The following is a 14,980-nucleotide window of genomic DNA, read 5'->3' as shown; positions in this document are numbered from 1 at the left end:
TCCTACATACAAACATAGGATGGGATTGCCCTACATCTGAACAACAGGAGGTTTTCCTACCTACGAACATAAGGACTGGATTGTCCTCTACTCAACTGTAAGGGTCGTGGGATCCTTAAAACTATAAAGTGAAGTCCACGCTACATATCGGAACTATAACCGCCTGCTAGTCTACCGTCTTAAGTAAACGGTTTGGCAAGGCACTCTCTAGCACCGGGTGGGTTATAGGCTCATGCGGGCATGTTGTCTTTGCCCTATGCGGACATTGACGGTTAAACAAGTTTTACAAATACAAAGTTTTCATATGACCCGCCGAGGAAAATGATTTTATTACGTTTCTCAGCACTATTTCAACCGTTTATCAAAAAAAATTATTGCAAATCTTTTTCAAACAAACTATGAACTCGCCAACTTTATGTTGATTTTTTCGCATGTTCTTTCTTAGGTTGCATTTTCAAACTATGGCACAGTTGGAATAGGAGAACTCATTGTGATTCGAGTACTTAGTAGGCGTTCACCTTCTAGAAGTCTTAGCATTTTATACTTCCGCTGTGCAATGAAGATACCAGTCAGATCACACCAACTCTGATTTTGCAGGGTGTGACAGCCATCATCCATCATCACACAAGCTTTGATGGCGTTGATAATAGTAGGAACGACCAACCCTTTTTCATCCAACGAGTTGTAGCACATGATGAAGACATGTCGCTAAAGGACGAGATATTTCAATCCAAATGATCCAAAAACAGTAAGGTATGTTCTTTCATCATTGAAAGTAATAGTGGCATAAATCATGTTGGTATCAAGAGTTCAAAAAGTTCTATATTTGATGAAAAAGTGAAACGAGACACTATGGTGAATGCATTTACGAACGTGATAAACTTACGGTATACCCAAGGACGAGTTCTTTTCAAGTTGGGAGAATGACGAAGGACCATGTAGTAACATGTTAAGACCGATTACGATATGCTCAAATGTACAACTGGTTACGATTACTTCGTATCTCGGGTGGAATCCGAGTACAAAGATGACTTGAACAAGAACAAGCTAATTAATAACGTTTCAATTGATGATTTGATAGTACAAAACCGTGAAACCAAATGGACAGAGTTTCCCCTCTCTAGTCCACCGTTCTCTCCAAATGACAAGACATGCAAGCTATTTATAGTAGAAGCCCATTCGCACAAACTGGTAAACATGGATGCGCAGGTTAAATGCGGATGTGTGCGCGGATGTCCTATCCGTGCGGATCTGCCATGCGCAGATCCGTGCGAACCTTCTACACTCCCTAATGTGTGTTACACTTCAAACCCTGTCTTGTCTTAACCTATAAACTACAACTCGATACATTTGACACTAAAACACATGATTGACGGAAGTGATAGACATAGTGCATTCACAGACCAATTGTACAAATGGTAGACCCGTACATGGAACAAGGGGAATGTGGAAAAAGAGAGAAGGAAAAAAAAGACTATCTCACTCCTTTTGAATTTGAATTTAAAATCAAATTTTGGAGATTTTTTTGACTTTTCATAATAAAGAAAGTACGAGTTGTCAGCAACTCATGTGATTAATTATTAGTTGTCAAGTTAATTTTATTGATTATCTTATTTAATTTCTTAGGCTATAGGGTGTGGTTATGATCCTTATGAACTCCATGATCCTCCACATCAGCGCCATGTCACTTGCTTTTAATTCATCATTCAAAACCATTACCCTATGGGTATGGTCATGACCCAAACCACTATTCTTTTATTTTAATTTATTTGTAAAAAAGGAAAAAAGAAATATTAAAAAAAGAAAGGAGGCTCATGGTTGCCATGGTTTAATCAATGCCAACCATGGTGGATGAAGCAAGGGGATGGTGTAGCAATCTATTAATGGTCCTACATGGCAATTAATGACCCACTCCCCACACCCTTTACCCTTAGGTGTCCCATTTGTTATATATTCCTGAAAGTCCATATAAAAAGAGAGTTCTATGTAAGCGTTTTAACCGTTGAATAATATGTCATTTTTCTCTTGAAGAGTATTTCTATTTGTTTATCCTTTTTCACTTCATCCTTGCGTAATACATGATACATTGCAATTTCGTCCCTTGTTAGAGTCCTTCACATTAAATGTTTTTTTTTTTTTTCATCTTGGAGTGAGTTAATCATTGACACATGAGCTTTAAGAGATCCCATTAGTCCATTGAAAAAAAAAATGAATCCTTTGATCCTTTGATGGTGACAAAAACATGATCAGCAATGGTTTAGTAGAAAATCTTCTTATTACAAGACCATATTTGACTAGCCATCATCATACTTGTGAAATGAGTGACATTGTGGAATAAGTGACATATTAGCTCTGATTGCTCGAGTGTTACACTAAGATTGCTTTAAATCCATCTACTAAACCTCATTTGCATATTCATACGTGGTTCTCAAACACAAACAAATTGAACTTGCATAAAAAGGGAAAGAACACAAAATTTTCGTGAGGCCAATTCAACCGATGTAACAAATTACTACGTTCATAGCTGAATTGGATATTTATTATACTTTGATATGGTGATGCACGTTTACAACTACTAGATGTAAGGCTTACTTCAACCAATTAGCAAAACCAGACCCAAAGCCTAATAACTTGTAATAACTCATAGTACTTTTATAGCTATCCTTGGTTACTATCATAGATTATGTAGGTTGTTTATGTTGATTTTGTGTAGACTTTTCTATAGCTATCCTTGGTTACTATCATAGATTATGTAGGTTGTTTATGTTGATTTTGTGTAGACTTTTCTAACTGCCACTGTTAGGCTTGTTACTAATCAAACTATTTGAGTTTATTATCTTCTCTTAGATTAGAGTATAAATAGTACATAAGTCTCTTGTATTGTAAAATGAGAAAATAATACAAAATACGTTCTCTCTGACCTTTTTGAAATCTTTTAGTTACAAAGTACAAACCAAATAAAAATAACAATCAACAAAACATACACATTACCAATTAACCTAGATAGATGGAAAGCCTGAACCATGGCTTCAACGAGATAGTTCCTGAGAGACAGTTCTCATCGTGGGCCGAGATTTTGGATCTGTGAGAATGCATGCCTGTGCTACTTGATAAACACGAGCAATGTTCAACTGAATCAGCTTATCGTTAGAATAAGGAAGTCGCGGGTCCAATACATCTTCCAGTGATGTTTCTTGACCTGTAGAACGGTTTAATGATGACAGGAGCTCTCCTGGATGCTTCCCTACAATTATTTCAAGTGCTACGACCCCAAAGCTGTAGACGTCACATTTTTCGGTCACAACCATGCTATAGGCAAGTTCTAAATGATCATACCAAAATATTGTTAGCAAAGTTTTCACTGCTAATTAATTTATATAGATGTAAAAGAAGCAATTGGATTCAATACAAATACCTGGAGCAATGTATCCTAATGTTCCTGCAATTATGGTTTGGTTGGACGAATCAGGATCGAGCAATCTGGCTGCTCCAAAGTCAGCAACAAATCCTTCCATCTCATTGTTCAAGAGTATGTTATTGCTTGATATGTCACGATGAACGATAGGTGGGATGCAATCATGATGCATGTACGCCAAAGCGTGGGCTACATCCTTGATAATTTTCACCCTCTTCATCCAATCCAACTCAACAGCTAATTCACTGTCCCTCAATGCACAAAATAGGCTCCCCTTCTCCATGTATTCATATACAAGGAAGTTGCATTTGTTATGAAAACAAAAACCATAGAGTTTCACGATGTTTTTGTGCCTTAGGTTAGTTAACACTTGGACTTCATTCTTGAAACTCTGGTCAAATTGCTCAACTTCAAACCGATGGAGTTTCTTCAAAGCAAATGTTTTACCGCTGGGTAGTTTCGCTTCATATACACTACCATAGCCACCTGTTCCTATACAGTATTTGAGGTCAAAATCGTCTGTAGCAGTAATGAAGTCTTCATATGCAATGTTCCCATCATAATTCAACACCGAGCATACATCCCCGTGTTCTTTTGTTTCCAGCTGGACTTTTTTCGTGGAGGCCTTGGAGTAATGACGATACACATAACCAAGAACAAGGAAGCAAATTCCAACAAGGACCGGAACAAAAATGGATAAATAGAGAATGAGTTTCTTTCTCAAAGAATGATCATGAGCAATTGCGGTGAGATGATTTTGAGACAGGTTTAAGAACACCAAGTTTGGAAAGTCAGAAACTTGAAGTGTTTGTCCAACAAAATTATTATTCCTAATGTCCAGATATTCTAAATAAGTGCAAGCATATAGTCCTGAGATATCTCCAGTCAATTCATTCATAGAGAGATCCACATGTTGGAAATTGCACGGCTTTTTAAACGATACATTTCCTGACAACTGGTTGGATGAAAAATCAAGATAAAAGAGTCTTGAGACCATACCAAATTCAGGATGAATCAGACCAACAAGATGATTATGATTAATGTCAATTTTTTGTAAGTTAAGATATGCTATTTCTAAAGGTATGGGGCCATTGATGTTGTTCATTGAAAGGTTCAATTCTTTCAAGTTGCTTAGATTACGCAATGATGAGGGAATTGGACCATCAAGTTTGTTGTCACCTAAGTTTAATCTTTCTAGCTTCTGCATCTTACTTAGTTCCTTTGGGATTGATCCATTAAGTTGATTTGAGCTCATGTCTAGGTCAGTGAGATTGGTCATGTAACCAAAAGATGGATGTATTAGGCCTGTAAATAGGTTTCGACTAAGATCTAGAATAACCAAATTCTGAAAACACCTTATTTGAGATGGTAGAATTCCAGTGAAATTATTATTAGAAACATCAAAAGATGAAAAGATTGGACCACTAAATTGGTTTCGACTGAGATATACGGAAAGCAAACTCTTCAAACTCCAAATCTGTGTAGGGAGAATGCCGATGAAATGGTTATTCGAAAGATCAAGGAATTCTAAACGAAAGAGATTCGCGAGGGGAACAGGTAACTTAGTTCCGGAGGGAATTGGACCAGAAAGTTTGTTATCACTCAGGTCCAATGTTTGGAGACTTTGCAAGTTACAAAGCTCCATTGGGATGGACCCGTTAAGTCGATTTTTGCTCAAGTCCAAGTAGGTGAGATTAACCATGGAACTAAAAGATGATTGAATTGGACCAGTAAACTGGTTTTCACTAAGATCCACAAGTTCCAAACTATTCAGTTTCCCTATCTGAGATGGGAAAACACCCGTGAAATAATTACTAAATAGATCAAGATAAATCAATCTGGTGAGATTGGTGAACGAAACAGGTACCTCGCCAGTGAGATGACATTGACTGAGTTGAAGGTGGGTTAGATTTAGTAGCAAACCAAGCTGATCTAGTATGCTTCCTACAAGCATGCAGTTTCTAAGAAGAAGTTGTTCGAGGTTCGGAAATGAAAGAAAATCAAGGCTTGCTTGTTCACCTACACCTTCACAATAATGGTCTATGTAAATCACACTACCTGCTTCATTGCATTTGATCCCAGACCATGTACAATGATCATCTAAATCATGTCTGTCTCCCCACCAGTGAGTTGTATGCAAAGCCTTTGCTTCTAATGATTTGTTGAAGTTATTAGCAGTTGTTTCTGAAGGCATGAAAATGAGCATTAAAAGAACAGTGACAGTGTGAATAGGCCTCATTGTCTGTGTATAAACCAGTGAAGAATATATGCAACTGATAGCTAATGAAAATGAGTCATTCAAAATCATTAAATATATGCAAACTCAAAGAGTCAAAGCTGTGTAATTTGGAAGTCTGGGGCAAAGAATAGATGTTAGTCAAGAAGAAGCTTCCTTCCAGAATTTCTAACCCCTCATAAAAGTTGAGTTGATTTGTAGAGTAACAAAAGTGATTCAAAATCACTAGTTTCTTTATTTTGACCAACTTACCTCTATGTTACATATGTTTATCTTTTATATAATTTACTGAAAATTATTAAACAGTTTCTAGAAATATTTTCTTTTATGAAAAAGTATCTAGATGTCTACAAAACCATTCAACTTCATTATTTTTTAATCACATATACATATATATTTTGTTACCCATTATGTATTTAATGTTATGTTATGTCGCATTTTAATTACTAATTAATCTGGATAATCATTTTATAATATATATGTTCTTGAATATATTAATATGTGTTCTATGTATGTTGTTAAGGCTGGAGGGTATGGAGGGCGCCACCCCGCCACCTCAGCCTCCATAGCGCCGCTACGGCGCCATCAACCACACCGAGAGAATTAACACTACAAGAAAGGGAGACTTTTAGCGGCGACAGGTGTCGCCGGTATTGGTCCACTTTGTCGCCGCTATTGACCTTTACCGGCGACATGTCGTCGCTAAAGGTTCGCCGGTATTGATAGGCCGGTATTGGTCCGCTGTCGTCGCTAAAAGTCTATGTCGCCGGTATTGCTTTCTTACTTTTAGCGACGACACGTGTCGCCGCTAAAAGGTCGCCGGTATTAGTCTGGTCGCTAAAGGTGACATATCAATAGCGGCGACACGTGTCGCCGCTAAAAGTCTTTTTTTTTTTTTTAATACAGCTGCTGTATTTACAGCACCCAGCCTTTTTTTCGGCCGAAAAAACAGAACCTGCCTATTTCAATCAACGCAAACATACGCCACAAACATATACAATCCTACAACGTTTAATTACAATCCACAAACATACGCAAACTACGTTTTAGTCGTACATTACAATCCTACAACGTTTAATTAAATCAAAGTCATACTTTAAACCAAGTCAATCTTCCTCGGATTCTCTATCGTATAAGTCGTCAGAATCGTAGTCCTTTGACTTTCCTTTTCCTTTCCCTTGTGAAGCAAGATAGTTGTTAAGTTGGCTCAAAAATGACGGAGTTTGGAACAAGCTGTTAACAAAATCCTACAATAATAGATATCAAAACGTATATTAGCATATTAATTAACGCTACCAACATATATTTAACAAGGAAACATGCGTTCGTTTGTCATTTTATAAATTATAAATTGCGTAGTTTACCTCGGAAAAGGGTTCTTGCGTCCGAGCTTGCGAAGACGACATGTTTGAGGACGTGTTCGAGGACGTGTTGGAAGAAGGTTTAGGCCCCATCCCGCGGTACCATCCTCGACGCTCTCCCAACGCTTCTTGATACGGGGCAATTGGAGGACCATCGCTGCTCCATTGATCTGTGGCCTGTTGTATGCTCCGCTGTATTTTACGAAGATGATGATTAAATATATATGTGTATATATATATATATATATTTGTTATAGAAAATAATACTTAAAAGAAATACTTACGTAATTTTGTTCAGCAACCGGATCAACCCAATTCCCTTGCTTGTCAGTGTGGGTTTTAGCATACGTAGGTACCCAGTCCAAATTCTGTTTAACATTACACCTAGATTAGACATTAAATAAACAAAAGCTTACACATACGCACACATACATAAAACATTACATTTTTATAGGCGGTGCTACCGTACGAAGATGTCCCCCCACGATATGGGAATTGTTGTTTCTCGCGTACTTGCTTACAGGCCTTGCTTTTTTTAATATAATCTTCTTGCTGGAAACCATCAATGGTTCTCAACCAGTTTTCATAGGGCATATCCACGGGATGGAAAGCCCTTGCCCTCTCAATATCATCGTAACCTCCCTCCCTATCAAATAATTGTCTAGCTTCATGCTTGCGGTCAGAGTACCGCTTCATAAGCACAGTCCTAAACTAACAATATCATCGTAACCTCCCTATCAATTTACATACTAACAATTATACAAACATACATACTAACATACACAATTTACATACCTAAACTAAAAATTATACAATTTCTAAACTTTAAAAAAAAAACTAACCATTATACAATTTACATACACATTTTTCAAATACACCTACATTATACAATATAAACATACTAACAATTATACAAACATACATACATTCATTCATACACTTATATACCTACATACAACTTAAACTAAAAAATATACAATTTACATACTAACAATAATACAAACATACATACTAACATACTAAACTAAAAATTATACATTTTCTAAACTTTAAAAATTATAGAATTTCTAAACTTAAAACAAAAAAAAAATAAAAAATAAAATTTCTAAACTTAACATACACAATTTACATACCAAAACTAAAAATTTACATACCAAAACTAAAACTTAACATAAAATTTCTAAACTTAACATACACAATTTTCATTCATACACTTTACATACTAACAATCATACAAACATACATACTAACATACACAATTTACATACCAAAACTAAAAATTATAGAATTTCTAAACTTAAAACAAAAAAAAATAAAAAATAAAAAAAACTAACCGGTTTTTTAGGTGGTGACCGGAGAATGACCGGAGAAGTGAAGGTGGTGACCGGAGAAGAGATGGTGGTGACCGGAGTTTCTTCCACAAACACAAAAATACATAAAAAATAGCAAAAATTAAAGCCTATAACACGTATGTAACAAATGTATAGAAGAAATGTAGCATAAACATGTTAAACTAACCGAGTGGGCCAAAATTCGGGAAGAACCGGCGGTGGAAGGAAGAAATTTGGGGGGAAAGTGAAGAAGAAAGAGGGAAAGTCGCTGATAAAGTGTTTTTACGTTTCGACTTTTAGCGGAGACACTTCGTCGCCGGTATTGATCCCCTCGTCGCCGGTATTGGGTTAATCAGGATAAGATTTGTGTGGCTAGGGTTTAATGTGGGACACAGACTTTTAGCGGAGACAGCTGTCGCCGCTAATAACCTAATTTTGTCGCCGGTATTGCCTTTCAAGTCCCCAACCGTTAGATCAGGATTTTGATCAACGGCTGGGGTTTGGTCTCAGGTTGTGTCACACGGATCGACCAATAGCGGCGACAAAAGGACCGTCGCCGCTAATAGTGTCGCCGCTAAAAGCCTCCCTTTCTTGTAGTGTAAATGGAGGCGCTATCAAGTCTTCGCCAACCTGCTAACGGAAGAAAGGTGGCGGTATGAAGGGAAGAAAGGAGGCTAAGATTGGTTAAAGGGTGCGCTATGGTGTTAAGGGAGCTTTATCTCACACCCTGCAAGTTAAACGGAGGGGTCTTAAAGCCCCCTGTATGACGTGACATTGACGTAACGCTTAAATGGCGTGATAAAGCCCCCACCCACACCCTTCAGCCTAATAATAATCCTTGTATGCTCTTACATCACCATAGTGTTCAGTTGTATTATCTTTTAGTTGACTTTTGAGGGTAACAAAAGTGGTTTATTCAACCCACCAATTTCTTTATTTTGAGTTTGACAAACTTACCACTATATTACATCTTTTTGTCTTTTATTTACTTTGTTGAAAAATATTAGAAAAAAAAAACTTGTGAGAACATTATTTTTATTAAAAAAATCTACATTTTTACAGCATCATTGAATTTTGTAATTATTTAACCACGGAAATTATATTTTATTTTCCATTAATTAAATTATTTAATTTTATCTAGCATACTTTTTTTAAACCACCAACAAAATTATCATCATTCCACCAGAAAGCTAGCACTACAAGTACTATTTTAAACTTTTAATTTGTACTATACATGTTTACGAATGGGCTAATCACGAAAATAGCCAAGTTTTGGTCAAAGTTTCAAAAATAGTCAGTTAACACATCATAAAATAGGCTTTCATGAATTTCAACGCGGCTCAAATTAAAATTTAAGAACTTTCCCCATGACCAATCACCTTTTGCCACGTGTGTTGCTGTCATCACCATGTTCCCTTAGTCTCTCTCTCTCTCTCTCTCTCATCTTGTCTGTCATCTTGTCTGCGTTCTGTCCTACTTCACTTATCAAGTTCACCTGCTGTGTAAACTCAATTATAACAAATTGAATCAATCATGTGACACCCCATCATCTCTCCAAATATTCAGACATGCACTTGTACCTTGAGCATATATGTTTGTACCCTCCATGAAAACACAGATTCAAGCTATAAAAAGAAAACCCAGGTTCTAAAGTATGAATTTTTATGCTCATGTTTTCAAATTAAGCCAACAATTAAACCCATCTGGATCTCATAGTCCGTTTATTCATGTTTTAACGTCAATAAGTCTCACACCGTTGAACATATACATTCTCGTATCACTTAACCGAAAACATAGGTTTGTACTAGCTTGTTCATATCATCATTTCAATCAATACAAATAACGTATTTCTTTCGTTCAAACAGTGAGAACCTTGAATTCAACAGGGTCTTTTGAATAAAACATAAACAGTGGAAGCTCATAAATCCAACTCCATCGCCAGCTCTACTTTGTCTCTTGCTAAAGCTATGGCTGCTGAGTGGTGGTTTAAGGTAGTGGTTGTGGTGGGTGGAGGGTGGTGGTGCTCGGTGAGGGTGGTGGTTGGTTGCAGGGTGGTGGTGGTTTACGGTGTTGGTTGTGGTGGGTGGAGGGTGGTGGTTGGTTGCAGGGTGGTGGTGGTTGTGGTGGGTGGAGGGTGGTGGTGCTCGGTGAGGGTGGTGGTTGCAGGTGTGAAGTAGAGTCAACGATGGTGCTGCTGCGGTTGTATCTGAAGATGCCGCCATTAATGGTGGTAATGAAGGTTTGGTGTGTGCGTTGAGTGGGTAGGAACGAGTTGTCACATCTTTGGCAAATGTAAATGGGGACAAATAATAATCAGCAGCACAAGATGATAGGGTGACAGACAAGATGAGAGAGAGAGGGAGAGACTAAAGGAACATGGGGATGTTAGCAACACACGTGGCAAAAGGTGATTGGTCATGGGGAAAGTTCTTAAATTTTAATTTAAGCCGCGTTGAAATTCGTGAAAGCCCATTTTATGGGGTATCAACTGGCTATTTTTGAAACTTTGACCAAAACTTGGCTATTCTCGTGATTAGCCCGTTTACGAATATATGTTCTAGGTATGTTGTTGACCATCTTCACTTAGAATAATGATACACTATTAGATCATCATCAAAATATATATTGATACTAAAAAATGTTCAATTGGATTAGACTAAGGGGTTTTTGTTTCAGCTCTTAACGGGCTCTTAATATTTTAGACATTTTACTGGTTCAACACTTAATGGTTTAAACTGAATAATTAAGCATTATACTGACTTTGGATGGTTAAGACCTCTTATCTGAATTGGTCAGACATTTGTCTCTAAATGATTAAGCATTATATTCATTGGCTTTTAGTGGTTCTGTAAAATGATACGAAGAATCAACACAAACAATATAAAGAATCAACACAAACAGCAGAGAAGCGACAAAACAGTGACAAAACTTTTATTGATTACCCAAACTAGAAAAACACCCCCAAACCCTAGATCTCACAATATGTGAGATCTGTAATCAACACAAATACAAACAAATACCTAGATGATTATCCACAGATGATCATCAACACCAGAAGATCAAACTCTCACAAACAACTGATAGTTTTAGACAGAAAGATCTTCAAACACTCAACAAACTCTATAACAAACCCTAACAAGATACAAGAGAACTAGAGAGAGGTATGCGAGTGGGCAGGAAGGTGAATAATGACTTCTCTCAGCAGCAACAACCCTTTTAGATGTCTCATCAAATAAATTACATCCAGGTCCAAAAGATATGCACATGATGATCGCAGTCCCTGAAAGTTTACACTTAGCCCCCTTGAACATTCAACCTGCAACAACTTGAACCAAACAGTTACAACAACTTGTAACAACTTCTAAACCAGACTGGGCCCATCATAACAACATAATGAGAGCCCAATAACAAGTAACCCAGCACCGTAACATAAATCCATTAAGTCCACATAATATGTTTGTGTATGAAACATTATTTTTAACATCCCCCCATGATTCATACAGCAAACATATCAATAAGACCCAATTGAGAACACAACTGATCATGCTGAACACTACTCAACCCTTTTGTAAACAAGTCTGCCAACTGATCTTCAGTGGCAAATTTTTCTGGAGATACAATACCATCGGCTATTTTTTCTCGCAAAAAATGAAGGCCAATTTCAAAATGTTTAGTTCGTTCATGAAAAACTGGATTTAATGCAATAGAAATAGTTGATTGACTATTACAAAACAACTTAACTGGCAATTCATAACTGACTTTCAACTCTTTCAAAATGTTCAAGATCCACATTATTTCGCATGTGGCAGAGCACATAGCTCAATACTCTGCCTCTGCAGTGGATCGAGAAACAACACATTGTGTTTTACATTTCCAGGAAACCAAAGAGTTTCATAGAAATATTCCAAACCTAGTTACTGACTTCTTTGTAGCCAAACACTTCACCTAGTTAGAATCTACATACACTTTTAGGTCAAAAACACTTCCCTTTTTATACATAATCCCTTTACCTGGTGACAACTTTAAGTACTTAAGCAACCTTAAAGCAATTTGTAAATGACCAGAAATAGGAGCATGCATAAACTAACTTAAAAACTGAACAGCATAGCTAATATCAGGTCTGGTTATTGACAAATAAATCAGTTTCCCAACTAACTTTTGAAAACTTGTAACATCTTTAACTAACTCTAACTTTTGATCTAACTTACCAACTAAAACATGACTTTGCTCAATAGAAGTATTAACAAGTTTTACTCCTAAATACCCAAATTCATCTAGCAACTCAAGGCAATACTTCCTTTGGGTTAAACATAAACCATCATTAGAATAAAAAACTTCAATACCTAGAAAATATTTTAAAATCCCCAAATCTTTAATCTGGAAATTCACACTTAAGATTTGTTTCACATTTAATACTTCAGACTCAGAGTTACCCGTAATGATGATATCATCTACATATACCAAAAGAACAATAAACACAGAATTTTTAGACAATGTATACATAGAATGATCACACACACTCTGAACAAAACTCATATTAACTAAGACCTGGGTTAACTTCTCATTCTACTTCCTGGGAGCTTGTTTAAGTCCATACAAGGACTTAACAAGCTTACAAACTTTGGTTTCATTTTTAAAAAAATACCCTGGAGGTAAAGACATGTAAATATCTTCTGAAATTGAACCATATAAAAAAGCAATGTTAATGTCAAGCTGAAAAATAGACCAATTATTATGAACGGGCTAAACTTAAAACGCAATGAATAGTAACCATCTTCACAACAGGTGAAAAAGTTTCACCAAAATCCACCCCTTCTCTTTGGCTATAACCTTTAGCCACAAGTCTAGCTTTAAACCTCTCAACCTCCCCATTAGACTTATACTTTACTTTATAAATCCACCTACATCCTATTGGTTTTCTATCCTTAGGTAAACCAACAAAAACCCAAGTTTCATTCCTATATAAAGCTTCCACACTCATAAAATTTTAGTCTTAAAGGGATGTACACACTCATAAAATTTTACGTCTCTAAAATAAAGACCTTTTTACTATCCAAACTCCACAGTTTATATCCTTCTTAACATTAGACTATCCAATTAACACACACTTATCAGCATGATAAGCAAATTTATCTGACTTAGTTAAAATGGTGCTAAAACACAGACAACCAAAGTTCCTTAAATGAAATAGAGAGGGCTTAAAACCAAACATGACTTCATATGAACTTTTACCACCTAACACCGACGAGGGCAACTAGTTAATTAAATACATAGCTGTCACGGCCCCTGACCCGGTTTGACCCGGTCCAGGAGCCGCGGGACAGAAATCCGTGGTATTGTTTATTGTGACAGCGGAAGTTTTAACAGGATCGTTTAAAAACTCGAAATGCCCGATTATTTTATTTCACAATTCGGGATAAAACCCGTAATTTACAATAAGGGAATTTCACCGAGAAACCCCTGGTTTACAAAACATGTTTATTTATTTTATTAAGCCACTACTTCAAGCTTGTTAGTGCTCCACAGCACTTTTTCCTTAATTCACAGCAGATCACCTGAAACATGTTTTAAAAAGGTTTTATCAGCAAGAAATACTGGCGAATCATTCAAGTTGCACAATACGACACATTGTTATAATCCACAGTATTAAGGGAGATTACAATGCTTCTATCAACCAATTACCCCAAATCGGTATTTGTCACTCGACTGTATCTGTGACTATGGTCAGATCACCCATTGGCTAACTCGTCGTCCAATGGTGACGGGAAACAAGTTATGTATACAAAACCCCACATACCGGCAGTAATTGAAGATTCCAGAAACTTAATCCCTGTAGTTATAACTTTAAAACCAAACATGATTTTTAAAGTAATTTTAGTAAAAAGAGAATGACTCACACTGCAAGTTTTTACGGGCAGAGTTTTGCCTACTGATAAGCCGAATAACCTAGTTTAAATAACAATGCACACGAACTAGGTTAGTAACTAATACAGCATTTACGATAACTCACGAGATACAACCCTCACAACGAATGACAAAGTGCCATACTAAACATCCATCGAATTTACGACGAATGACAAAGTATAATCCTAATGCGGGCAGTACTTAAACATCCATTGGATAGTTTTAATCAATCGGATATTGACTCGTAGCAGCGATCGAGTTAATACCCGGTATCGTGGCAGCACCTCACTATATGACATTTATAGTTTTGAGCAGTATAACTTCGTTTTTGAAAGTTTTCGTCGACATAGAATGAAAGCCCCATGCACAGGCTATATATAGCTTGAATTTGGGTTTTACGCGGCCCGCGTAAACCCATACATAAATCTTACGCGGCCCGCGAGGCCGCCTAGTCTAGGTGTAGGTCTGGTTGGTCACTAGTAGGGTCACCAGGTAGTCAACACGTGGTCCCGGAACACTTATCCGGTCAAACATGAGTTGACGCGGCCCGCGTAAGTTTCCCTTTATGGCTTACGCGGCCCGTCTAAAACCCTAAACGCTTATCTGATAAATTCCTAGTTGACGCTGCCCGCGTAAGGCTATGCTCAACCTTTACGCGGCCCGCCTAAAACTTATTTTTCTTGTTTTCTTGGTTTTTCATACACAGTAGGGTTTTTAGGGTCCGGGTTTTCAT

The 14,980-nt window shown here is 37.0% G+C and overlaps 1 protein-coding gene across 1 annotated transcript; it reads right to left on the bottom strand.

Moving 5' to 3' along the window:
• Positions 1-2,878: 2,878 nt before the first annotated feature.
• Positions 2,879-5,687, bottom strand: LOC110901604 (MDIS1-interacting receptor like kinase 2). Its single transcript, XM_022148414.2, has 2 exons — positions 3,416-5,687; positions 2,879-3,322 (listed from the first exon to the last, which is right to left on the bottom strand). The coding sequence occupies exons 1-2, from the start codon at positions 5,652-5,654 to the stop codon at positions 3,030-3,032; spliced, it is 2,532 nt and encodes an 843-aa protein (XP_022004106.1). The 5' UTR covers positions 5,655-5,687; the 3' UTR covers positions 2,879-3,029.
• Between the last annotated feature and the right edge of the window lie 9,293 nt (positions 5,688-14,980).

Source organism: Helianthus annuus, chromosome 13 (assembly GCF_002127325.2).
Source record: "Helianthus annuus cultivar XRQ/B chromosome 13, HanXRQr2.0-SUNRISE, whole genome shotgun sequence".
Classification (NCBI taxonomy): Eukaryota; Viridiplantae; Streptophyta; class Magnoliopsida; order Asterales; family Asteraceae; genus Helianthus; species Helianthus annuus.
Note: the sequence above shows the minus strand (reverse complement) of the source record. Positions and strands in the feature narration are given on the sequence as shown.

Excerpts from the sequence above, each read along its gene's own strand:
- LOC110901604 (XM_022148414.2), bottom strand. The coding sequence starts at position 5,654 with ATGAGGCCTATTCACACTGTCACTGTTCTTTTAATGCTCATTTTCATG. Across the intron at positions 3,323-3,415 it reads ATTAGGATACATTGCTCCAG|AACTTGCCTATAGCATGGTT; the intron begins GTATTTGTATTG and ends ATGATCATTTAG.